Source organism: Acomys minous (genome assembly GCF_964271855.1).
Source record: "Acomys minous genome assembly, chromosome: 8".
NCBI lineage: Eukaryota > Metazoa > Chordata > Mammalia > Rodentia > Muridae > Acomys > Acomys minous.
In genome coordinates, this window is record NC_140489.1 from 88,157,352 (window position 1) to 88,185,331 (window position 27,980).

Below are 27,980 nucleotides of genomic sequence, written 5' to 3' on the forward strand. Positions count from 1 at the left end.
ATTAGTTCAAAAATAATGGAGAAATTAGTTGGTGGTCCAGCTGTAAAGACAGCTGATGATCTTTTTGTATCTAAAGGAAACAGGCCACCCATAGAAACTAAGGTATTTTATTTGAAGTAACAGAGGTAAAGCCAAGAGTGTAAAAAAGTTAAAGTGTCGGGAGGCAAGGCTGTCAGTGCACTGGTGTCAGGGCCTCGTACAGTCTCTGGGCAGCCAGTTCCACCATTTCTCTGAGAGACTCATCGTCTTCACTTCCTTCCTCACATTCTGCAACCTGGAAGTGAAAGCACAAACTTCAGCCCGGAATCATCCCCCGATGAAGAGGAACGCTGGCAGGCCAAAGGGGCGGCGTGCACAGGGCTTTAGGCCAAAGCCCCTATAGCTATTCAGCCCTTGATACTCCATGCAAGTGAGTCTGTGCAGCACAAATTACTTAGCGAGCAAAGGATGCAGTAAACTGTTCACCACTTGGTGCTAATTTGACTTTAAGCATCGAATGGCCACTGCTTCGTTGTTGCTGCTCTTTTCTAAAGATTCTGCTAGTCTCACTCTATAGACTGGCTTCAAACTTGTTATAGCTCAGGCTGGCCTAGAACTCATGATCTTCTGCCTCAGCGCCCTGAGCAGTGGGCTTACAGACATGCATTATGTTACCTAGCTAGCCTATGGTAGCTCATAACTACAACACAGTTTCAGGTCAGCCTGGGCTATAGTGTTATTTGTTTCAAGCCAAGGTAGTGGTGACTGCCTGATACCCTAGCATGACGAGGCCAAGGCCAGCCTGGGCTACAGGGTAAGAACCTATCTTACACACAAAGCAAAAGAAAAGCAGGAACCAGGGTGCTGGGATGGTAGGCATGTGCTTCCAGGCCATCTGCCTCTCCGTGATGCCAGGGCCCCAGGGCTTTGTTCTCGCTGAGAAGAGACCCTGCTGGCCGAGCTACGCCTCCAGCCGCCACACCACTACGCCTAACCGCCAGTGGTGCACCCTGATCCTGTCTTCACCTGATTCCCCAGAGACCTGAGACACACAGTTACGTACCCGAGTCTCCAAATTAATGTTCGCTGTTTTCCCGTCCACTGTGACACTGAGGACAGAGTCATCTTTCACACTGACACAGTCTTCTCCAAATATGTCCCTTTAAGTGAACAGAAATCTGGTATTATGGGGAAAGTCCAACTTTGCCTGTCTAGAGAAGTCCTGAAGCTGGTGCTTTCAGTTGTGCCCTTGGCTATCCGTGTCCCACAGCAGCGCCATCCGTGAGGGCGCCCTCTGCTCCACTTAGCAAGCACTGCCTTGGCTTTTGTCCTTAATTTATATTTTGATTGTGAGCCTAGCCTCTGACGGCTGAGCCATCTCGTCAGCCCTGGTCTTTAATTTAACACTGGGAATTAAGTTTGGGGCCTTGCACATGAGGCAGAGACATGCCACAACCTCCCTCTTAAACTCTACTGAGAAAGGGTCTTACTAAGTTGCCTAGAATGGCCTCCAGCTCCAGTGCAGCCTGGATATGCTGCACTCGTGGTCCTCCGGCTTGGGACCAACTTGGGCAATAGTGGCGTTGCCTCTAAACTATAGAACAAAACAACAACAACAAAGCCATTATTAAAAAGCCACTATGGAGCTGGGTGGCTCACAACTTTAATCCCAGCATTTGACGCAGAGACAAGCAGTTCCAGGCCAGCCTGGTCTAAAAAGTGAGTCCAGGACAGGCAAGGCTACACAAAGAAACCTGTCTTTAAAAAAAAAAATCCACTATGATCAGTATGAAATTTTAGAAAAACCTAAGTAACAGAGAAGCCTTCAGAACACTAAGCTGTCTAATCAAGGCAGAAGCAGCCTTGATCATGGTTTGAACCTGCAACATCCAGAGGCTCAATGTCAAGGGCTTGGCTGCCAGCTGACTCCTCTAACAGACTTAGACATGCGGGCACTGACATAACTGCACTGTAACCAGGATGTTAGTCCTAGGTCATGACACTGGTCACTGGGAGCATAACTCCGATGGGTACAGCCTGTGACTCTGGTGGGTACAGCCTGTGCATGACTCTGAAGCACAGACTATATAGGTAAATTTCCTCCTCTACTGCACAGTCCCACCAGCATGAGGCTCTGCTCCACATCAGGCTAAAGTCAAGGCTCTCTGGCCATGGCAGAGCCCTCTGAAACCAGGAGCCGGAATGTATCTATCTCTCTTTGTCTTTTGCAGGCTTTTGTCTATAATGAAACATTAAGTTACTTGTTCAACAAGTAAATGAGCGACCAGCAACTTAGGCACCATGTTACACACTAAAATTATCAATTAGCTGCCCGCTACTGAGAGGTTTCCTGAGATCACTTGGAAAAGCATCCTGAAATCAGGCTTAAAGAGCACCCACAGAGCCAGGCATGGTGGTGCATGCCTTTAATCCTAGCACTCGGGAGGCCGAGGCAGGTGGGTCTCTGTGAGTTCGAGGCCAGCCTGGTCTACAAAGCGAGTCCAGGACAGCCAAGGCTACACAGAGAAACCCTGTCTTAAAAAACAAAAAGAAAGAAAGAAAAAAGAGAGCACCCACTGAAAGGCACCCGGTGTTAGAAACATACTGAGTCTAGAGACATTTCACAGTTATAGACTTACTGGAGAGAGACTAAAATATCTGCTTTATCAAATAATTCACACCTGAGCAAACATTTAAAATAATTCATAAAGGGACTCACATTCAGCTGAGACATCAGCACCCAATCTCGACAACTCGAGATTCCTAAGCACTCCCTGAGGCTTGTCTGTCAGGCAGGGCACTGGCACCCAGACTGGGCCATGAGCAGCACAGGGACACAGCATGCGCTCGCCCAGCACTCCCACCGCAACCCCCCACTCCCGAGCAAAGGGCCCCTCCTTACTGGAGCATGACCTCCAGCCGCTTGCTGTAAACGTGCATCTCTAGCTTCTTGGAGACCTTCTGCACTGCACCTGGAGGACAAAGAGCTCAGTCTTCATATTTCCACTTATGGGCACCACACAGGTCACCACAGCACAGCGCCAGGGCTGTGAAGTAACAACGGAGACTTCAGTAACAGCATGTGACATGTCAACTACCCACTAAGACAAATTCATGGGCATTGTGGTATTTCATGTTCTTAGGAAGGAGTCACAGAATGACATCTCAGTTCACTTTTATTTCCCGCATTTCTCAATCTTACATTTTGAGTAGAGGTGAGTAAAATTATAGGTCCAACAATACCAGAGAACACATGCAAGTGCAGAGATCTCTTCTGTATCTAAATGTTATGTACATTTGACATCCTCTGATATATCATCTGCTTAGGAATGTTTTAATAAAAATCAATACTTAAGGGGCTAGAGAGATGGCTCAGAGGTTAAGAGCACTTCTTGCTCTTACAGAGGATTTTGAGCTCAGGCTCAGCACCACACGGGGTGGCTCCCACCCACCCTACCTCCAGCTCCAGAGAATCTAACTACTCTGGTCTCTCCGTGCACCTTCACTCACATGCATACACAAACACAAGTAAAAGTAATCTTTAAAAAATATTACGGTGTCTGCCATTAATAATTAGTCCCTTTAAAAAAAAAACACACCAAGAAACACAGAACTTGGTGGTCAAGATGAGTCATCTGGAGTTAAAGGTTACCCCGGTGGCCACACATGGTGGCACACACCTTTAATCCCAGCACTCAGGATGCAGAGGCAGAGGCAGCCTGGCCTACAAAATGAATCCAGGACAGCTAGGACTACAAGAGAAACTCTGTCTCAAAAAATCAAAAACAAAACAAAACAAAACAAACAAACACAAAACACACACACACACACAAAAAGGTCACCCTGGCAGCCATCCCTACCTCCATGGCCAGTACAAGCCACACAAGAAATCACCACCACTCACAAGCTCTGCTTCCCCAAGGGTGGAGTTAACATCCACATACACAACTCCTTTCCCCTGAGGTGATGTCTTACTTCTTACGAAGCCCCAGGCTGGCCTCACTTGCAGGAACCATCTTCCTCTGCCTCCCAAGTGTTGATTACAGGAATGTGCCACCACCCACCTTCTTTTCGGTGTTTTGATCTTTGATTCTATGAGACAGGATCTCTTGTAGAGTCCAGGCTGGCCCCAATTTTGCTATGTAGCTGCACCTACCTGTCAGGTACTTCCACCACCATGCTGGGCCAAAACCCTTCTCAGTGCTGGGGAAGGTCCCCAGGACTAGATGCGCATTAAGCAAGTGCTCTCAGCACTGAGCCACATCAGCCACACAGAGCACTGCTCACAGGCTGCAAGCCAGCATGAGCCAAGTGAGCAGAGACTCTCACACTGCCAGGACTCACAACCCAAATGGGGCTCGTGCCGACTGCGATGCGCCACACCCATTTATTCATGTCCTGTGACCCACACAGGAAGACTTAGGATGTGACCAGCTCTGCTTTCTTCCTCTGAAATAAAAATGCTAACAGCCCATGCCCTCTGTGTGTGTCTAACACAGGAGACTCTATATGCATCAGGCTCTGACATCATGTGAAGGGCCCAGCACAGAAGGCACCTCCTGGATACGTCAGGGCGAGTCCTTGCCGGGGGGCGCATCTGGAGACGTACACTGTACTGCATTGGGCTCGCTGGCTGGGCCCACCATTCTATTCAGAACCTTCCTTTGAACATGAAGACTCTTCCTGACAGAGATGCCAGCTCAGCTGAGCAATATTTTAGCATCCCTGTACCTAGTGTTTTAGGAGAACCGGGCCCATGACCAGATTCCGACTATCTGGATGAGTAGCCAGGATGAAAAATAAGACACTGATGATCTGCTCTGTTGTATGTATACTCAACATTACACACTAAAAAACAGGAAAACTTAAGTTCTACTCAGGGCTCCACTGAGTTTTAGTTCAAAGAACCTGGAAGAGATGGGATGGGTAAGCACGGGGCAAGTCTGTACCTTTCCTTATTTTGGGATTCGACTGAACTTCCAGTATCACGGTGGTCACTGTGTCCGCATACATGTCGTTAGAGGGGTTCGCCAGCCACTACAGAGACAGATGGAATCAGGAAGGGAGAAGCGCAGCCACACTGCTGTGAGCTCTGCCCATCAGGCACCAGCGGAGGGGACCTGAGGCTCCTAGCTTTGCCTGCAATAACTGACTCCCCGTCACAAGACTCCTTTAATTTCCTTTTAATTAACAAAAAGAAACCTGTTATGCACTACCTTTGTAGCAAAAGGTTTTCCATGCATTGTCATTTAATATTCTCAATTGTTTTATAAAAGAAAAAACCGACCCCAAAGTAACATATGCAATGTGACTGCTGGATTCAGATACCACTTTATGTCAGTGGCACACAGTAGGACAGAAGGGTGTAATACAATGTGTACAACATGACGAGATACAAATATACGTGCACAGCAGACGTTTTGTTTGTATTGTGTCTAAGCAGGCTACCCTCACCCACCCTCTACATGGCATGAGTATTTTGCTGGCTTGTGTGTCTGTGCATCATGTGTTGGATCCCTTGAATTGAAGTTACAGTCCTAAGTGTTCATATGGGAATTGAACCCGGTCCTCTGGGCAAGCAGTCAGTGCTCTTGATGCTGAGCTGCCCTGCCAGCCCTGATAATGTTTATTTTAAATAAAGAACCTAACTGCTTTTATATCTGTCTCCACCTAATTTAATGATGTCTAACCATTTTGGATTTGGGTTACTTTATTGTTTATTCGAACATGAAAATACCACTTTTAAGGAAGAAGGCATGACTAGTTTCTGTGTTTTAATTCAACAACAAAAAATTTTTGAGGCAGGGTTTCATACAGTCCAGGCTCATTCTGAACTATCTATGTAGTCAAGGATGACCGTGAGCGCTGGGCGTGGTGGTGCTTGTCTGTGACCCCAGCACTCGGGAGGCAGAGACAGGGAGAGGATTGGACTGCTGTGAGTTTGAGGCCAGCCTGGTTTACAAAGTGGGTCCAGGACAGCCAAGGCTACACAGAGAAACCCTGTCTGGGGATGCAGGGGGGGGGGGGATGGGGTGGGGGTGGGGGAGAAGGATGACCTTAAACTTCTGATCCACTCTCCTCTGCCTTCCAAGCATTGGGATTACCTAGTTGTATGTGGTGCTCGGGTTTGGACTGGGGCATTGCACATATTGGTTACTATTGTTATTTATTATGTGTGAGACTGGCACTGACAACCCAGCTACAGTCCTACCCCACAACTAAATTTTTACCTCGATACTTTAAAGACCTTTTTAAAAAAAATTAAAATATGAGATCATTTTACCCTTTCCCTTTCTTCTTCGATACCTCTCTCATGTTAACCTCCCCCCCTTTCTCAAATTCAGGGCCTCCTTTATTTTAGTTGTTGCTATATCTTTTCCCTAGATATATAAATACAATCTGCTCAGCATGTACAATGTTAATGGTATGTGTATGGTTTCAGGGCTGACCACTGGTACTGGAAAGCCAATCAGGGGAAGACTACTGCTCCAGCCCAGAATGCGCTAGTTGCCTGCAGTTTTGTCTAGCGTGGGCCTGTGAATGGCCCTTGTGAAAACAGAGGCACCCTGGAATACCAATAACCAAGTGCTTGGTGAGGACACATGCTTGCCCCACTCCCCTGTGAGGTGAAGGCTCGGCCTCACCTCCAGAACCACCATGCCCGGCTCCTGTACCACAGTGATAGTTTTGAACACCTTCAAAGCAGGCTTCTCTTGAATTTCTAATTCTTCTACATCACCTGGAAAAAGTTTTAAGAGTTGTATGATTTCTTCTTATGGATTTTAAGGGGCATTTGTCTTTGTAGAGATAGTTAAAAGAGGGCTGCCATGAACTGGAAAACAAGTAATATTTAATGGCCATGTTTTATGTTAACTGCTCGTAGCAGCTGGAGACAGGCGCCTTGGGCCCCACACTTGGGTCAGCAGCTGGAGAGCTGTGTCTCTATAGCACCTCAGCTTTAGTATAAGCCTCAGGGGGCAAGTCTTCACCCCAAGGCTAATCATCAGACAGGGAAATCTGGGTGCTGAGGGCTCAAGGACGAACCCAGACACATTTCAAGGCTTCTTATGAGAGCATTTTTAAACATTTGCATTTTATGTGTGAAATGACCCTGTAGTGCACACATGGGGTTGTGAGACAACTACTAAAATGAAGTAAGTGACTACAGACACAACTAGGTGAATTCAGTAAACATACCTGTCAGTTTCTGTAGCTGGTAACAGAGCAAGTTAAAGGGCCCGGTATATGGGATGGCTTGGGTCTGTTTCACAGTGCTCATGGCCAAGTCAGTGTAATCTGAGAAGAAAATTAGAAAAATATACTTTAAGAAACCAGACCAGCTGGGCGTGGTGGTAAACACATAATCTAAGCTCCCAAGAGTCAGAGGCAAGGAGAATTTTGAGATTGGGCCAGCCTTGGCTACAAAATGAGACAATTGTTCAACACCAAAACTAAAACCAACCAACCAAACTACCAAACCACACAAAATACAACTTGCAAAAACACATACCAGGAATTAAGAAAAGAGCAGCAGCCCCAGCAGCCATCCTGGACCAGCAGGACGACAGCCCATGTGTGCCACTCTGGCAGGCTGCTACATGCTTCCCAGTCTACTGCCCTATGCCTCCCATGCTACCCACGGAATCTGGGTTCCAGACACAGGAGAGTCCCCTTCACTCTTGGACACATTAGGTCCTTAGACATCTCCAAGTTGGTATGTCAGCTAACTTCACCTTCTTTTCTGCTCAGTGTCTCTTCATCACGCTCACTAACTCCCTGCTACTAGGGCTCCTGACTAGAAAGCCCTTCCCAAGCGCTAGGGCAGTCAGTCTCTCCTTCGCTGTCGCTGTGGACAGCAGTGTACCAGGATCAGCATGCCCTCACACTGAGCCCTCATCAGCCTGCCACAGCCATGTCCAGGACTGGGCTTTAGGAACTCTTGAAGGTCCAGCATCAGGCCAGAGGCTGGCCTAAGAGAGTTCCCAGGGGCTGGAGAAAGGCCAGCAGGGAAGGGCACATGCTGCTCTTGCAGAGGCTCTCTGGTCTGTTCCCAGCACCCATGCTGGGTCAACTGCCAAGTACTCCAGCTGCACAAGAATCTGACACCTCTGGCCCCTGACGGTGCCAGCATGTGTGCACACATTTAAAACAGTAAAAGTAAATCTTTAAAAAAATAAGGTTTTTTAAAGTTAGTGAAAAAACAGCTTGTCCATTTATTTGTATCAGAGTTATGACAGCTGAAAGGTGACTTATCTCACAGGTAAATATCTAAGTAAGTTTGCAACCCTTTTCCTTAACAAAGCACAATTTAGCAGCACACACACACACACCCCACTAGACTGAGCACTTTTCACAGACTTTCCTTAGGCGCTGAGCTCAGATTGTATTTCACAGCAAACAGTGTACTTACTGGAGAGGTCACAGGGAGAAAGTATGTGGTAATTAAAGTTTCTTTTAACGAGAATTCCAGAGACCCGCTGGCCCTGTTCTGGTTTCTTGTCTGCTAAGAAGCCCATGACCTGGTGAAAAAAGAGAGCACAGAGTGGTGTCAAAGCAGAGACTTCAGGCTGTCATCTCATGGGGAGTGGGGTGTGTGGAGTGGTGCCCAAACCCTTGGGGGGGTTGTGCTACTCACGTGACAGAAAATAGCATTTTTTAACACAAAGTTCATTCAGTAAGGCTAGGACCTGACACTGTGAGGATACTTTTAACCACTCACAAAACAAAACAAAACAAAACAAACACCTTACACATTCAGAAAACACTTTTTAAAAAAATTTTTGGTAACAGTTCTAAGTAGGTCAGGCATGGCCTCAACTCCACTCTCCAGCACAGCCTGGCCTTGAACGGCCGGTCCAGCTCCCATCTCCTAAGAGCTACAGTAACAGGCACTGCCACCATGTCTAGCTGAAACCCACAGTCCTTAAATGTAACTTTTCCCACTGCAAAGCAGTGAACAGCCCCCAGGGACGAGGAGATGCCATCCTAGTGCGGCTGTAGGCTGAGGAACCACAGAGAGCTGTTTCACAGGCCCTCACAGGGCACAGCACTCTCCCAAAATGCTGGTGACTCTGCTTGACCCCAAAGATACGGACTTTAATGTGATGATGCAAAGAAGAGGGTAATAAAGAGCTAATGCTTTAAAAATGTTGTTTTTGGTGGTGCTGTGGGTCCATCTTGGGGTGTGGCTAGTAGTTAACCACTGAGCCACACCTAAGCCTGCTGATGCTTCTCAAGAACTAAACTACTGCAGAACAAAACTCCAGTACACAGCTCTCCTCAGTCATACCCAAAACGTTTTTACTCCTCCCTTCCTCCTTACTGAAGGGGTTTCAAAAATATACCTATAGGTTTCAGACTGAATGCCCAATTCCACAGCCTGGGAAACAGACTGCGGCAGTCTGTGAGCAACAGAGCTCAGCCAGAAACCCTCCTGTCTGGAACAAAGGCACACTCTAGGTCTGAAGGTCTTTCTGTCCCTGGGACTCTGTAAGAAGGCTGTCTGTCAGCTTTGTCTTTCTGTTATTCTGAAGCAGGTTTTACTGCTGTAGCTCAGGCTGCCATCAAACTTTCAACCCTCTGCCTTCAGTCTCCCAAGGATGGACCTTAAGCTGGTGCCACCAAGAAAATCTGTCATGCCAGGCGTGGTGGTGCACACCTTTAATCCCAGCACTAGGGAGGCAGAGGCAGGCAGATCTCTGTGACTTTGAGGTCAGCCTGGTCTACAAAGTGAGACCAGAGCAGCCAAGGCTACACAGAGAAACCTTGTCTCAAAAACAAACAAAAAGAAAGAAAGAAAGAAAGAATATCTCTCACAAAAATGTCTCTCCTGAGGCTATAGTGCTGGCTCAGGTAAGAGCACCTGTTGCTTTTGCAGAGGACCCACATTTGACTCCTAGCACCCAACTGGTGCTCTTGTGGATCACAACCATCCATAAGTGTTCTAGGAATCTGATGTCCTCTCTGACTTCCCCAGGTACCAGGCACACACATGGTGCACAGACATACATGCAGGCAAAGCACACACGCACACAGACACAGACACCCACATACACCCTGAACTCATCTCCCTGAGAAGAGCACGGTAGGGGTCAGCACCTGCTGCCTTGTACCTTGGCGAGCTTCTCTCCCCTGAAGTTCAGGGTCACGGCCTCTGTGTTGCGAGGATTGTGGACCTCGATGTGAACGTCATCGTTATCTTCATATTCTCGGATCAGTGCTGCTTTCAGTCTGGCCATTTCATTCTGCTCCCCATGGACCAAAATCTGCACAGAATACGATGTGAGAGAGTAAAGAAACACCCCTCACCATGGTGAAAAACTGCCTTTAAAAATATCAGTTAATTCATGAAATACTTCTATTTTAAAGATTTTACTTCTATCTATGTCTGTGTATGTGGTGGTGAGCACAGTGGGAGCAGAGCCTCTGGAGTTACAGGCAGCTGTAAACCACCAGGTGTGGGTGCTGGGAACCAAACAGGTCCTCTGAACCACGCTGAACCATCTGTCCTGACCCAGCTTCCTGGTTTTAAGGACCATCACCCTTTAAACTTATGTGGTATGCTTTCCTGTTTGGATCCTAGGCTCACCTACTTTAACGAAGAGTAAAGACACTGCCTTGAGCACTAACTGGACCCACACCTCAGTCAGATCTAGCTCCATGTTCACAGCAAAGGCTGAACCAGATGACCTCCTTCTGGCTTAAAATGCACTATAAAAAAAAAGATGTATTTATTATGTATATAGTGCTCTGCCTGAATGTCCACCTGCAGGCCAGAAGAGGGCATTAGACCACATTATAGATGGTTGTGAGCCACCATGTGGTTGCTGGGAATTGAACTCAGGACCTTTGGAAGAACAGACAGTGCTCTTAATTTCTGAGCTATCTCTCCAGCCACCTGAAGTGTTGTTGTTGTTGTTTTTATTTTTTTCCTCCTGTTAGAAAAACATTCAATTTTCTTTAGGTTTCTGATAGTTTCTTATCAGAATGTGCATCAACTGCCTGGTGGACAAACAACAGACCATATCTCAGCTATAAATGGAATATATATGGCTGGGATTGAAAACAAGTGATCCTGCTTATGTGAAATACTGAGAACTGTCAGAGTCAGAACAGTAAGCAATGAGAGGGAAGCTGGGTGGGGCTGAGGAGGGAGGAGGAAGGGCACAGGCTGCTGATTAGGTAGCAGAAATTCTGAACCAGGGATGGAGTGGATGTGATGTTGGTGTAGGTGATGCCACTGAATTCCATACCTAAAAACAGGGAAAGCTGCAATCTGCGTGCTGTGTATCTTTTGGCATAGTAAAAATATTTGATAAAGAAACAAAAGACACTAACAAAAGGCCCTTTCCTTTAAGTGAGTTTTCAGAACACTAGAGAATCTACTATTTTTATGGACATTTGTTCCACTCCAATTAAAAGCACCTAATTGTTTTCAACTTAAAACTCTTCCAAATCCTACCAAAATATGGACCTGTTACTTTGTTTTCATTCATTCAGCCTTATTTTTATTCATTATTATAGCCACCATGTGAGTATATGACTTGGGGATGCGTGTGCCTCAGCATGCACATGGAGGTCAGGGGGCAGCTCTGCTAGGCTCTCCCTTTCTATCTCCACGGGTTGGGAGGGTTGGACTCAGGACTGCGAGACAAACACCTTTACCCACAGCTGTCTCATTATCCCACGATTACTGTTTTCATGATACTTAAAAATATAAGTAAGTTATACTAATACATAAGGAACTAATATAGTATATATTTATACCTCTATTTAAACCTTGAACATTTACTTCCTCCTCTCTTACAATGATGTTTGTACTGCCTATTTAATAACAATACAAAGCATGCATTACAGGCCAGGCACTGTGTCAAACACGTCATATTCTCTCATTCTTTCTGCACAATGGCTTTGTAAATTGCTATCGCTCTTATTTATAAAAACACCAAGAGGCTCCACAACTTGCCAGATACACAGCAGGCAAAGGAGGGAGTTGGGTTCAAGGCAAGTAGTCTCACGCCCAAGCCTGGCTCTCAGGCTATTGGGGAGGTGGCAGAAAAGAGAGAGAACACTAGCGTACGTTGGCAAGTCTGAAGGAGTCAGTGTAAAGTGAGCAAACCCAAGTGCAGCGGGCCCAACTCAAAGGGGAGCAGTAAAGGTTAAACCGAGTGCAGGAGGATGCTGGGCTTGTGAGAGCCCGTGTGTTTCATGCAGCTTTATTACCACACATGGAATTCACAGACTAACCACATGTGGCGGCTTCAGAGCACGAATGAATTCACTGGTTTGCTGGTAATCTGTGTGAGCAGAGAAAGAAATGTAATCAACCGACATTTTCAGTGGCAGCTTCTGTCCAGACATGGTAGTGATTTCTTCAGGTTCAGACATGATGTGCTGTGGGAAACAAAGACAAGAAAAGCAGACTACGCAATTAGAAGGCGCATTCGGTTATGTCTCCCACAGTCACAGCCTCTAATGTTACCTTCAGGCCCCACACCATGAATGGGTATGGGTCTCAATTGAGCAAGTACCAAACGCTTATGTTTGTCATTAACTAAACATTTGATCAGAGCGATCAATGATTAGAGTGCACTCAGTGCACCACAAACACTGGCAACAAAGTCTCTAACCGCACCCCAGCTCTGCTGCTGCAGCTCCTCCCAGGGGAAACCCACAGGACAGAGCACATCTCTATCTGGAGCCATCTAAGCAAATGAGTAGCAGTCTCTCTAATGTCACAGAATGTGGCAAAAGATTAAAATGATCAGAGAGAGAAACCACACTCTATTTTTATATTAAAACAGATGTTAACAGCAAGAGGACACCATGCTTGCCTGAACACCCATTAATTGTCTCTGAAGTTCTGCAATTCTCTACAATGCATATATCCCACATGCTAAGAACAGCCATTTAATACCAAGAAAAGATGGCAGTCAGCCCAGGCATGTTGTACAGCTCTGTAAAAGTCCATGTCACAGGTTGTTCTAAATCTAATATTTTTGAGGAAAAATGTCTGGGGAAGCTCAATTGTTAAAGCCTACACAAACAGCCAACCCCAACTCCAGCAGCACAAAACCTGAGCATGACGCATGCCAGCACTCTGGATGAAATATCGACTTGCACCCAAAGATGGTGACTGACCTTGGCAAGTGTCCCTTCTACACAGTACCCTGCGATGATGACGCCATTCCTCTTATCTGTACACCAGCTTTCAAACAGCTCTCGGGATAAGCCGTTTTGAATCATGCCTGGAGAGGCCATTACAACACTGGGGCCAATGTCGTCAAAGTGATCCATGCTCTGAGAGACAAAGGAAGGGTTAAGAGCATGCCGCTCACCAGGCTGGTCACACAGTCCCCACTTCTGTAACCAAGCTTCTACAAGGGCCATGGCAAGACTAGTTAGCATTGGGTGTTTAAGTGCCACATTTTAAAATTAAAATGTGCTGGGCACAGTGGTGCATGCCTTTAATACCAGTACTTGGAAGGCAATGGCAGGCAGACCTCTGAGTTCAAGGCCAGCCTGTTCTACAGAGTAAGTTCTAGGACGGCCAGGGCTATGGAGGGAGACCCTGTCTCAAAAAATAAAAACCAAAACCAAACTAACAAAATTAAAACATGTTATTCAAAAAGCATTTGTTGATAATACATGTTAAGACTTTCTTCCTAAGACAGAAAAGATCCAGGTTACACCTGCACACTGCAGGCATGTACAAACCCAAGCAAGGGCACGCCTGACGACAGTGAGTCCCAACACCATGATGCTGGCTGGAGAGCGGGGAACCTCAGCAGGGACGGCTGCCCGCCCGCCCCCACCATCGTCCCTTCCTCCAAAGGCATCACCTTGAGGTTGCTGATGTGCTTGAAAACGAAGGGGTTGTTGATGTTGATCTGCTTCCGGATCTTGTCGTTCATGGCGTTCACGTAGGTCTGGTACACTGCCATGCACTTCTTGGCCAGAGACGACGCATAGTAAATGGGGATGTCATGCAGCTCCGGGTGGTTCTGCCAGTACTCATCTATGGTGGGTTAGGAGCGGCAGACGTCACCGGCGGATGAGAGAGAAACTCAGATGATAACAGTAATTAACTTTAAAAATTGAACAACTGAGAAATGAAGTACTACATAACTGTATTTAATGAACTTGAGAAAAACTACTCTGTTCCTAATGTAAACTACAAATTCAAATACTGATATAACAGCTAAAAATAAAATTAAAGTTGTGGTCATAGATTGAAAAATGTGGAAGCTTTATAGGCTTTATTTTAAATTTAGACTAAGAGACCATGACTTACTGTTCCAGAGACACTAAATCCTGTACAGTTTTGGGGTTTGTTTTTGTTTTTGTTTTTGGTTTTTTCAAGATAGGGCTTCTCTGTATAGCCCTGGCTGTCTTGGAACTCACAGAGATCTGCCTGCCTCTGCTGCCTGTACAGGTTTTAATATAAGTATTCTTAATGTAATTATTATTTTAAACAACTGCTTATTAAAGCATGTTATTACATAATTGTATTTCTAAAAACCGTTTTTTTCTTTTGGTTTTTCAAGATAGGGCTTCTCGGTATAACAGCCTTGGCTGTCCTGGACTCACTCTGTACACCAGAGTGGACTCAAACTCACAGAGATCCACCTGCCTCTGCCTCCTGATTAAAGGGAGGCACAACCATGCCCAGCTTCTAAAACTTTTTTTTACACAAACAACTCATTACTAATTAACAAAAGTAGTGAATGAAATACCTTCATATGAAGGCCTGTTTTCAGGGAAAAACTCACTCAATCCCTTGTTTTATAAACATAATGCCTGTTCAGTTACCCAGGTGCACCCAGAAAATGTCTGTATGAAAGGGTTTAGGAGTTAGAGCACACATGAGCAGTGGACAGTCCCACTGAGGTGCCACCCACTATCATGTGCAATCAGATCTGCCTGGCTGACCGGCATTTTTATCTGTGACAGCACAGTAGCACCTTTACTCCTTGCTAGTACGACAGCTTTTCACTTGGTTCAAGGCAGAAGTGCACAAGCGCAGTCTCAATGGCTGCGGCCCCGGGTGCATTAGCCCAGCTTCCCTTGCCTGTTCTCCATTCAGTGTAACAAGAACACTGCTCATCCCTATCTCAGAGATGGCAGCACTGAGCCCTCTAGTCCTGCACATGCTCACTGCAAACAGACTTCCCTCACAGAATCATGACAGTTCAAGGTCGGGATCAGTGAGCACAAATGCACATCCCTTGTAATATCAAGTTATGCATACTGACTCAAGTTTTTGGAAGACACCAAGAAACAGAAAGCAACAACGACCACTCATCTTCTTACTATTCATTTTTGTTTGTATTTTCACCTAAACAGAACCATAGAACATGTAGTTTTTGAGGGGGGGAGGCATACTTAATATCTGTAAAAAATCTACACTTTGTCCTCTGACTTGACTTCTTATATTCACGGACATGGTATTTCCTGGAAACACTACAATAGTGAAACTTCAAGCCTGGGATCCTAGGACTTGGAAATTCTCAGCTAACCTGAGCTACACAGTAAGACCTTGCTAAAACAAACAGACCCTCAAATAACAACAACAACAAAATACCTACGAGGACACATGCTCTCTTCCTGTCCTAGAAGTTTCAGTTAGTCTAAAGGTGCTCGTGTTGGAAGGCTGTGACACTGACGGGAACCAGAAAGGCCTACCAGCTTGGCTCTATAGCAGGGGATGCTAGGTGCTGTTTCCCGGGCTCTCACTATCACCAGGCCCCCATGTTGCCCCCCCCACCCCCGTAGCGCTGGGGATTTAACCTGGGGTCTTGTGCATGCTTGGCAGGCACTCTGCCACTGAGCTGCACCTTCAGTCCCCAAACCGCACGTTTAAATGAAAGCCATCCAAGTACCTAGGATCAAGAGCAGCTCCTGAGCTCTTCCGAGGGCAAAGACAGGAATGAGGCCTCTGCCGCCTCTGTTGACAATGTCGTGCACGGTGTTGCAGAATCGCGCCTCTCGCTCTTCACGCTTCTCATGGATGTGGGTCCCATAGGTAGATTCCTAAACACGAGGTAGCCGCATCAGACCAAGACCAACACCCGCCACAGAATTCAGAGCTTAAGCAGTAAGGAAGAGCTGAGGCTGACGGTCATTTCTTCAGCAACATGGCAATCCCCTGAGCACACGTTGCTATAGTAGTAACTCAAAAAACCAGTAACTAACCCAAGAATCCAAATCTTACAATGGAGCCAGGGAACAGTATAAAATGTTCTTCCTTCTATCAAGGTAACTTTGCTACACCTTTTTCCTTCTACCCTGGAGAAGACAAAGGTTTATAAGTATAAGTAGGCAATGTTTCTCAGGCTATTCAGAACCTCCCCTGCAGTCTCACTACACAGGAGCTGCTGCAGCCCCAGGACTTATCAGAAATGCAGACTCCAAGGCCCTAGCCCACTGCTGCAGCACCAGACGGAGCTGGGGAAGCCCCGCTCTACAGCACCAGCCACGTGAAAGGAGCTATTTGTCCATGGGGTGGAAAACACCTTCCTCCACTTCAGGCTGGCGCCTGGGCTGAGCACATGGCCACGCCATGTGGAATCCACTCTGTATGCTGCACAGGGACAGCAACAGGCAGGGCTCCTCACACTTGGGCAGGTATGTGTCTAAGCCATTGCCACAGGGACCAAAGGTACTTAAAGTTCTTGTGTGTATGACAGACCCAAAAGATGGCCATTCCATGACACAAAAATGCTTCTGAGGATAGCTCACCCTTGTTTCCTTGAGACCTGCAAACTAGTAAAACGCGACAAGCATTCCATGGAAAAGGCCAAAAGCCACCAGCGTGACAGAGGCAGTGGGGCCATGCCTAAAACATGTTCTTCTAACAAAGTCACCTAGGGAAAGAAATGCAGCCTGTCTCCTCAGCCACAGAGAGAAACCATGTTTCTAAAAGTAAAGTAGCATTAATGAACGATTGTAGAAGGAATGTCTTGGGTATTGAATGGATGCAACATCTGTCAATTTAAAAAAAAAACCCTGTAGCCTATGGCTGAGGCAGGAAATGGGTGGGACTTCCCACAGGCAGGAGGGATTCTGAGATAGGGCCAGGCTCATGAGACTCAGTTGGCAAGATGTCATGGTGCCTGAGCCCAGGAAACCAGCCCCGTGGCCCGTGTAGATTATGAGCTAGTCAGAGAAGAGCCCAGCTATACGGCCTAGGTGTTTGTATTTAATGAGTGTCATAAGTCGTTATTCCGGGAGCTTGGGGATTGGAGGAAAAACCATCCCACCACATAATGGTGCCCCACAACACACTTTATAGCAAAGGGGAGAGACAGAAAGAAACAAGAAACGCCTTACACGAAAAAAACCATAAACCTCCATCAGGGACCTCAGGGACCTCAGGAACTTGACATTATGCTTTTTTTCCCCACTAGAAGTTCAGGATTACATTACTCTAACTGTAACCCAGTCTGTTAATACTTACAATGATAAGGATGTCTGGCTTAATATTAGGAATTTCAGCGGCCATTAGGTGTCTATCTTCTTGTCTTGAGAAATCACCTGTATACAAAAGCTGTGAAAAAAGAAACTAGAAAAATCAAGATTTGGGAAGGCTCCATTTAGTACGAAGCAGTTACATCCTGACATTTAACAGTACAACTGAATTGAAAAGAGAGAACTCTCCTGCCTCCACCAAAGCAACTGTAGCTGCAATGTCTGCATCTGGTTCTAAGTGTGTAACTAAGGTAAGTCACTAAAGCCACCCCGTGTTTCAACTACTCAATCTAACTTTCCAGAAAAATGTACCCCATAATCACCCCTCAAAGATAATCTATGTATCAGTACTGATAGGGCCAAGTTCTACATGAGAATTCAGGTGGGCAACTGCTATTTCCTGCTTATTTTTGGTGCTCTGGAAAAGCACGATGGCCCTATACAGCTGGTGTGCAGACACTTCACATACATGAGCAACTGGATGGCCCTGTACAGCTGGTGTGCAGACACTTCAAGTAGATGGTCAGGGCGATGTTTCACTTAAACCCGCTTCTCCAGTTTCTAAAGCAGAATCACTGAAAACGTACAAGAGAGAAGCCACGCCTCCTCCTCTAGGTTGCATTTCATGTTTTTCCCCCTGGTGTCTTCAAGACAGGGTTTCTCTGTGTAGCCCTGGCTGTCCTAGTCTCAGCTGTGTAGACCTGGCTGGCCTTGAATTCACAGAGATCTGCCTGCCTCTGCCTTCCTACATGCTGGGATTAAAGGTGTGCGCCACCACGCCCAGCTAGTCCATGGGTGCTTTTTAAAAGTTGCCTAGTTGGTTCTGGTGTGCAGCTGCTCTGGAGTCTAGGCTCCCACGGCCAACAAGAAGGCTCAGCTAGAGCTAGTAAAGGCACCTCCTGCCAGGCCTGAGGACTTGAGTTCAGTCCCTGGAACTGAAAGGTTGATGACATCGACTCCTTCAAGCTGTCCTCTTACTACCTACACACACTCTCTCTCTCTCTCTCTCTCATGCATGCACATATGCACTCACACCCACACTAATAAAGATATGAAGCTCTTTAGTGCACTCAGGTTTTCACAGTTTCATAGACATCCCCACCACTCTTTCCTCACCATGACCGCAGCGTTCTGTGCTGACTGACCCTTCACTTCCTCAGGCCCCGGCTCAGGTGCTTATCTGAATCCTTCCAAAGTAAGGATATAAGCAGCAAACTGTGTTTGAATTTACTTAGCTAACTTTATCTTTACTAGTGGGTAGCTGGGTGCATGCCGCAGCATGCGTCAGGATGCGTAGGGCAACTTTCAGGAGTTAGCTCTCTTTCTATCATGGGTTCCCAGAACTGGGCTCAGGTCCTCAGGCTTGTACAGAAAGCACCTTTACACGCTGTGCCACCTGGCCCGCCATGTTTTAGCTTTCAACAGAAGTGTGGCTGATGGTTTCTGCCGGACAGTGAGGCAGACCAAGGCTGCAGTGTGCGGGGAACCTGCTGTTAGCGATGCGGAAGCCGCCAGCATCCTCAAAGATCAGCAGCGACTTTGCTTTGCCTGTCTCAGTGTTCTCACCCTCTGCAAAGCTTAGGCAAGTCTCCACACTTCCAGGGGGCAGGAAACTCTGCACTGACTCCTCCTGGGGAGAAGGGGGCCCAAGCTAGAGCATACCTTCACACCTGCAATCTCTATCATAAACATGGCTGCTCCCAGGACGTGGCCGGCATGGTAACACCAGAACTTGATGCCTGCAACTTCCTTAACTTCATGGAAGTTGATGGTTTCAATTTTGTCCATGCTTTCTTCCAAGTCTGTCTCAGTGTACAGCATGTCATCTGCCGATATGTTGCTGAAATTGTAGGCGACATATGAATCATACACTTCTTAAAGTCACAGTACACTGGGATGGGGGATGGAAGAGGTTGGGGCAGAGCATTGCCCAGAATGCACAAAGCTCCAGGTTCAGTTCCCATACTGAAAACAAAACAGTAATGACAAACCCTAGTGATCTGAATCCCAGATACTTTCTCTATTATACTGCAAAGGTGTGCACAGCTACAAAGCTTAACTGTGAGCACAGTGTGACTCAAAGCACTCCTGCCTTTAAGTACAACGCACTCTGCACATTTATTCATTTGGAAGCACTAGAGATGGTGCCAGGCAGGGCTCGACCACAGAGCTACATTTCTGTCCCTTTACTCTCTCTTTATTGTTGTTTTGTGGAGACAGGATCTCACTAACTTGCTCAGGCTGACCTCGAACTTGCAATCTTCCTGTGTAAGCCTGATCTAGGATCATGGGTTTGTGCTCCAAGGACCAGCTACACAAATCACTCTTTAATATGGTATTTCTCCACCCCTTTGTCTCTGACACTCCTGAGAGAATAACATTCACAAATATGAACACATAGCAGAAGTTCTCCACTGGCCTTAGAAAAACACTTCTCTCAAAGTTAAGTATAACTTATCTCCTGAACTTACATAAACAAACTTCACACAGACCCTGCAGCCCACACTGGAAGGGTTTACAGATCAGCTATGTCCTACTGAAACTGCTCTAGACAAATAGCCTCTATGTGCCTCACTGGTACTGTCTGTAAAATGGGATTCACAGTGGAACTGATGCCATCAGTTAGTGAGGGTTAGAGGGGTCTGAACACTGAGGCCTTCAGTACGTGTTAACAGCATTAGCGTTACACATCTCTCCATCCCTCTGCATTTACAAAGGAAGAATAAGAAACATCTGAGATACCTGAGTTAAAGTCAACTTCCGAAGGCTAATACTTCACACTGCAGGAGTTATAAGCATGCTGTGCCCTTGGTGGCAGAGGAGTGGACATTTCTTTTTCTTTTTGTTTCCCTCTGTAGCCTTGGCTGCCCTGGAACTCACTCTGTAGACCAGGTTGGCCTCGAGATCTGTCTGCCTCTGTCTCCTGAGTGCTGGGATTAAAGGAGTGTCCCGCCACCAACCGGCTGAGTGGACCTCTCTTACAAATGGCACCAATTTCCCTAGAGAACAGCTTCACTTAAGGAAATATGCCCTGGTCAGATTCTCCAAACAAAGAATCTACTATGCGTCACTGCTCAACGCAGTTGGTCTTAAATTAATAGAAAGCCCAAGTGCTACTCACAGAGTGTTTCTACCAGACCTTTTGAGCTCTGGATTTAGTTCTAGGTTTGAAAGGATGTAAGCCACGTAGAGCTGAAGCAGATAGTGCTGCTGCACAAGGTGTACTCTGAGTTGGAGTGCACATCTTTCTGAAACACAACACGGTCTGCATCTTGGACTGCAAGTATGGTTGGAACCTGTATAACCCAAGGAAGTGACTTACCTGACTTTGACATAGTCTGAGAGGAGCCATCTATAAATAGCTTTTGTGGCATGAGTCATGAATGTCCGTCCTTTGAAACTTGTCTTCTGGAGGAACCAGGGCAGAGCCCCACAGTGATCCAAATGGAAACTGACAAAAAAAAAAAAAAAAAAACCAGGGCCATCAGTGCTTAGATGCTAGAGGCCAGCACTGCGTCCAATTCCTGCTCAAGGATCAAAACTGTGCTGAGTACACAGGGACACTGAAAAAGCCAAGAGGAGGCAGCCCAGCTCTCTCCTTTGGTCTGGAGAACAAAGTCATGTCAGGCTTGGCAGCTAGTACCTCAGCCCCTGGGCTTCCCGACGGCCCTTCCGCCTCTATCAGTGACCAGTTAGAAAAGGAAGAATGTAAACGTGATCTACACTTGGCAGCCAGAACTATAATGATTTAGGGGAATAAAACTGAAACTTGTCACCATCTTTTTTTTTTTTCTGTTTGTTGAGACATGGTTTCTCTGTGTAGTACTGACTGACCTGGAACTTGCTCTGTTGTTAGGCTGCCCTCAAACTCAAGACATCCAACTGCCTCTGCCTCCCAAGTGCTGGGATTAAAGGTGTGCACCATCACCGTGGGATTTCACCATTTTAAAATGAATTTTTCAAGACAGGGTCTTGCTGTGCCATACATGCTGGCCTCAGCCTGAGTCTCCTGAGTGCCGAGACTACAGATGCGCACCACCATGCCATCCTTAAGTGAAGCTCTTACTGAGAAAAGTGACAAGGAAGCAAGGCCAAGGAGCTCCCATGACAGAGTTTCCTTGGTTCCCCACCTGAGAAAGAACCGTGGCAGACACAAGCTCCGCCCCCTCACTGCATCACACACAGATGTTTCCTAGTTAACTTCTCTAGCCCTGTAACAGAGCAGCACTGGATTAGACTTAGAAATCTGCTCAGTGGTTGAGTTTTCACTGCTCTTCCAAAGGTCTTGGGTTCAATTTCCAGCACCCACATAGCAGCTCACAACTGTTTGATGCCATCTTCTGGTGTGCAGATGTACATGCAGACAAAGTACCCACATATATAAAATACATAAATAAATCTAAAAAAGAAAGGGGGGGGGGAAAAAGAAGATTATGATAGAACACCCTAAGCAGTGTGTGGTGTATGTGTGGTGTGTATGGCTTCCTAATAGGAAAGAGTTTTGTTTTGTTTTTTTAATTTTATTTTATTTTTGAGACAGGGTCTTGCTATACAGTTCTGGCTGACCTAGAACTCACTGTGTAGACCAGATTGGCCTTAAACTCACAGACATCTGCATGGCTCTGCCACCCAGTACTGGGACAAAAGGTGTGCAACACCACTCCCAGTTTATTATTTATTTATTTATTCATTTTGATTTTTCGAGACAGGGTTTCTCTGTGTAGCCTTGACTGTCCTGGACTCACTTTGTAGACCAGGCTGACCTCAAACTCACAGAGATCCACCTGCCTCTGCCTCCCAAGTGCTGGGATTAAAGGTGTGCGCCACCACCACCCGGCTATTAAAAAAAAAAAATCAAAATCAAAATCTGACCAGCAAGATGGTTCAGAGGATAAAGGTACTTGCCAACAAGCCTGACCATCCACGCTCAACCACCAGGACCTATGCAATAGGACAGAAGCAGCTCCCACAGGTTGTCCTCTGAGTCCCTGAACACTGTGGCATGTACACTCTCATACATGTACCTGGAGAGAGACAGACAGACAGACAGACAGACAGACAGACAGACACACACACACACACACACACACACACACACACACAAACAAAAACAAAAACCCACTCTACCCTTAAACCTGGGAAGACTGGTCCTCATATTAAAGGCTTTAAAAGTGGTCTTGTCATTAAACGGGAACTTACTGACTGATTAACAGAAGGTCGATCTCAGCTGGGTCAATGAGATCAATGTAAGGAAGAGCATCCATTCCTTCCAGGCCAGGGTGGATCCCACAGTCCAGCTGGAGGAGGAAAACCGCCGACAAACAAACCAGATCACAACCTGCTCACATCTGATTAAAACTCACCCAGCAGACAGCCAGTGAGAGCACACGCAGAGGAGCCTAGTGTCTGTGCACTCAGGGCAGCCTCATGAAAGAGAAGGATGTGGCCGCCCAGCTCCAGTCCCTCACATTTAAGCTACAGATCACATTTAGCAGCACAGGATACAAAATGCAAGATGAGTTTCTCCTCCAGCACTCTGCTATCAGTTGGCAGGCATTTACAAGTTTGTAGGTCTGAGCACTTCGCCCACCATGGAGAGCACTATCAGCACACTCCTACAGGGTGGTGGCTGGGGGCTTATTCTATAGGGTGTTATTACCAAGTTAATAAGTTCTTAGATGAATGACTCTGCTGGGAGCTGGAGAGACGGCTCAGGGGTTGAGAGCACTGGCTGCTCTTCCAGAGGACCCTGGTTAGACACCCAGCACCCACATGGTAGCTCACAACCTTCTATAACTTAATTTCTAGGGGTTTCAGTGCCTTCTCCTGGCCTCTGCAGGCACCAGGCATGAGCATGGTGAACATATATCCATACAGGCCAAATGCCCACGCATATACAATAATTGTTTGGATAGTAACTCTGGTGGACACGTGCCTATTTTTTTTTAGAACTGAGAAAGAGAAGTAAGGAAGAAAGAGGCAAACCAAAGAACAAGAGCCAGTGCCCTCCTGGTCCTTCCACCTCTCAGGCAAGGAGATGGACCTGACAGAGATCCAGCGTGACTGATGCCACTTGAGGGGTGGCCAAAGCTGACACACACTCAGGCCGTTAATCCCTTGATGTCTTTCAAAGGGGTGTGGTCCTCAGGCTATCTAGACAAGGCATGGACAAGAACAGATCCAGCTGGCAGTGTGCAGTCTTACAGGGCATCTTCTCAGGTTACGTGATGTTTTTAACTACTAAGCAGACACGTATTAGTCTTCCTCTTACCATAGTGTTGGCTACATAAGCATGCGCACACGTCTTCCATATTGCACTACAGAGATAACTCACTAGGACAGACCTAACAGCCAGTCCAGACAGAGTTACACTGTTCTCTTGACTGTATAAATAATCACTACGGAGGCTAGGGGTGTGATTCAGTGGTAGAACATGTGCGTGGCATGCACAACGCCTGAAGTTCAATTTCTAGTACTGAATAGCAACAGCAGGGACAGTAATAGTTACCATGATTTTCCTTCCTTTGAACTCCAGAATGATGCATGATCTTCCCACTTCCTGCCCAGCACCACTGCAACATTCAAGAGGAGAAACACAATGATTAAAAAGCAATCAAGGCAGCCCAAGGCTGGGTTTGGTGGCACATACCTACAATGTCATCACCAAGAGGCTACAGCAAATAAATCCATCTTTAGTAAGACCATGGGTCACTCCACCACCAGTAACATCTTTCACAACTTACGCTGCCCCCACGTGATGACAGTAGTCATTAAATTTCCCAGACAGATGACAGTTCTACAGGTTCAAACAGAGCATGAGTGTCAGGCAGGAAAAGGTGGAAGGCAATTCCTGGGAGCTGAGGGATGCTTAAGATGTAAATAAGCAGTCGCGTGATTCTTCTAGAACAGCCACTGCAAATGAAGCCATCACAGCACACCTTTCCCCCTTGAGATCATCTTACCAGCGGCCTGGTCGTCATGGTTTCAGTCGTCACCATCAGGCACACCTTAAGCTAAACATAACAGCTTCTTAGATCTATTTTCTGAATAACCAGCTCACAATTCACTTGGTGCCCTTAAGCACAGTACCAGTGTCTGGGACAGGTATGTGTCTGGTACAGTGATCAGACCTCAAAGACTGTGTGGTCTAGCAGCAGACAGGCAGAGATGGACCCACACCCTCGGGGCTAGTCATGGATTAAAAATGATAGGAATGGCGGAGCTCTCCTGTGATCCCAGCGCTTGGGAGACAGACAGAGGATATAAAGGATATAAAGTTGTCTGTTGGGCAGAGCTCTGTGAATCTGGGACCAGCCTGACCATGCTCCAGGACAGCCAGGGTTACATCACGAGACTCTGTCTCAAACACATAAATGAGTAAACTCCATGGCCAATTTTGCCTCCAGTCAAAATTCCTTGATTCTTATCTCCACGGATTCCCATTTCATTCTCAAGCCAGCTTCCCCACTTCCCCTTCCACCCCTCCCCTCACCAGCTGTTTCTGAGATCCTTGCTGCTAAATGCAAACAGCTCTAGTCCAGCTGGTCCCCTAGGCAGCTACTCCCTTCCTTGTTTAAGCGCTCCTTCAGGCACCCCAGCCTCTCTGATTCCACACTCCTGTGTGGCCTGCTGGCTTCCCCAGTGTTCTCCACTCATCGGCCTTGGACCGCTCTAGCCTTTTCATGCTAATATCCCGAAGCAGCTCTCCTGGGCCCTTTCCCCAACTTTACGCTCATGTGGCTGATGTGCTATTGAATTCAGAGTCTGTATCTGCAGCTCCGACTGTTCCGAATTCTAGACCGGATACACATGCCTGATATTCACACCTCTTTACTGTATATCTCCAGGTACTTCGTGTTTAATATGCCAAGCTGTTTTCACAAGCCCCTGGGCTGGCTCTTTCTTCCCGGAATGTCCTGCTCTCAGCTACTGATACAACTGGCTCCTTTAGATCTTTTGGGTCTCAGCTCAGGTTTCACCTTCTCAGAACCTTTCTCAACTACTTTAATTTATTAATTACAGCAAGCCTTGATCTGACATCCCCACAGCATTGTTGTGTCCATTTATGGCATATTGCACACATTAAAATGGGAGCTCTATTAAGAGACGTGTCTATCTTATTCACTGCTGTACTGCTATGGGGTCTTACTGTTTGCCAAAAGAATTGAAAATTCCCACATCAGAAGCCTTAGAATGCTACGCTAAATGAGAGAAACCAAGCACAATGGCCTCACACTGTATGATTCTGCTAATATGAAATGCCTCAAAAAGGCAAATCCACACAGTAGGAAAACAGACTGGTGATTGCTGAGGGCTATGGAGGGTGGGGAGAAACAAGTGTGACTTCCAATGGGCTTTTTAAAAAAGAGTAATGAAAGTGTTCTGGAATTAGGCACCACAGTTGTAAAGAAAGTTACATTAATTCCTCAAAAGCACTAAAAAAAATAATAATTGAAGCTGATCATGATGGTACATTCCTATAATCTTAACACTTGGGAGGCTGAGGCAGGAGAACTGTTATGAGTTCACTCCAGGCCAGTGTGAGCAACCAAGCCAGATCCTATACACACACACACACACACACACACACACACACACACACACACACACACACAGGGATCTGAAATGTACCCTCTGCCTGTGTCCCACTACTACTCCCTTCACGTTTATACCAGTTATAAAATCCTCGAGACTTTGCTTCTGAAGTTCTCAACCCATTTCTTCCTACTCCATCACCCGTCACTATACTGGTCACAGGCTCTCATCACTCAGAACTGGACTATTTCAATCACATCCTATCAGATTCTCTTCCCTTAACCCACATTTTTATTCATCTACCGCACTGGAATTGGTTTTTTCTTGTCACAACACCGATTGAAGCAAACAACACATGTTGTCACTTCACCCAAACGTGATGTTTTTACTCTGCCCCTTCTTGACGGCTCGGTGGGTCACTAGCAAAAAAACCCACTGAGTGCTTTAAAGGGGGATGTAGCCACATTTTTAATGTAATTCCCACTGTATTATATAGTTGCTTCAAACCTCTCATTGGCTTACCGTAACTGGTGTGATAAATATTCAAGGTCCTTCATTAAGTGGACCCTGTTAGTCTGCCCCATCCATCAGCTAATCTGATGTTAACCGCAATCAGAGTAAAATTTGCCATGAGTTGGCTCCACTCTAAGTTCTAAAAACTCGTTAAGCCTAGCTCGCACATCAGTCACATTTCCAGGATGCATGAGATATCCTTCCCTCAAAGCCAGAAAGTCCCATTTCCAACTTTTCTGGGACCCAGCACAGTGCCTACCTGTGCTTTCCTAACAGATGGCAAATGAGCACTGAGCTTGCTTTTCCCCATATAAGGAAACGGGTCGTTGAGGCTACTTCCGTATTAAGCAGGAAGACTGGGTTTCAGGTCTGACTCCAAGGTAGCTATCTCCTAGTTCTACAACTCATTCCAGCCCTCTGCACTTGTTCTAGACTTCACCAAAGGAGTGCAGGCAACGAACTCGGCTATGCCTGGTGATTTTTGTTTGCTACTCGCTTAGTGTATACAGGAAGATGACAGGGGCATGGGGACATTCACTGGTAAGTGCTCAGTAAATCTTACTTTATGTGTGGGTAAAGGAGCCAGTTTCCATCTTTTGACAAATGTGCACATTCACGTGATACCGGTTAGTATCTCATACCGAGCAACAATCGTGGATGGAGTCAAATCGCTCATCTCTACCAAAACGCTCTGCGCCTTTACATGTGCGAGGCAATTCTCTACAAAACACTCCGGAGTGCTGAAAGCCTTTTCCACTAAAACCAGTCTTTTATGGTAACATAGCGCTGAATTTCTCTCCGTGGCACTTCTGCTCTCTCCTTTCCACTTTCCTCCCACCTTCCGCTAAGGTCTGAGCTCCGAAGATACAGATTCATACCACATCTTTAATTTCCCCGCCCACCTGAGCACGTGGCGGGGCATGGAAATAATGAGACAGATGCAGTTCTTCCCTGCACCGTCCCCCTCCACCCGTCAGTTCCGTTAAGGCGTGCCCTGATGTGCAAGATCCACTTGTGCTAACTGGCAACCCTTTCTTTATCAAAGAGTCTACGACCTGGATTTCCCCCCCGCCCCCCAATTCCGACATACCCTCCCCTAAGACTGAGGGAAAAGTAAAATGACATTCAACCTAGCGGGCCCCTGGATCAACCTTCTCCAAACCCCTGAGCCTGGGATGCTGGACCCGCAACAGCCTCCGCGGCGACCCCTCCTGGTTCTCACATCCGGGGGCCACGCTCCCTCACTAGCTTGTCCCTTACAGGGGTCGAATCAGCAGCTGGTCGCTCTCCTCTGCAGGAATCGCAGACATCCTGGCAGCCTCAGGACCAGCGTAGACCACAAACCCGTCGCCGTGGTCTCTAAATTGAAAGCACAGCCACAGAGAACTAAGGAAGGAAAAAAAAATACCCGACCACCAACACACAACTTCCGGCTCTCTTGTGCCCCCAAGAGCTAGATTCGTCCGTCTAACTTCCTGTCGGTC

At 46.6% G+C, this 27,980-nt stretch overlaps 1 protein-coding gene across 1 annotated transcript; it reads right to left on the reverse strand.

Annotated features, from left to right (window-relative positions):
* Positions 1-91: 91 nt before the first annotated feature.
* Positions 92-27,971, reverse strand: CPSF3 (cleavage and polyadenylation specific factor 3). The gene is made up of 18 exons (XM_084792203.1): positions 27,757-27,971; positions 23,957-24,020; positions 22,648-22,745; positions 20,771-20,899; positions 19,111-19,288; positions 17,438-17,527; positions 15,861-16,011; positions 13,821-13,996; positions 13,120-13,278; positions 12,226-12,372; positions 10,092-10,244; positions 8,390-8,498; positions 7,177-7,275; positions 6,624-6,718; positions 4,929-5,016; positions 2,882-2,951; positions 1,043-1,139; positions 92-274 (listed from the first exon to the last, which is right to left on the reverse strand). The coding sequence occupies exons 1-18, from the start codon at positions 27,804-27,806 to the stop codon at positions 173-175; spliced, it is 2,055 nt and encodes a 684-aa protein (XP_084648329.1). The 5' UTR covers positions 27,807-27,971; the 3' UTR covers positions 92-172.
* Positions 27,972-27,980: the final 9 nt, after the last annotated feature.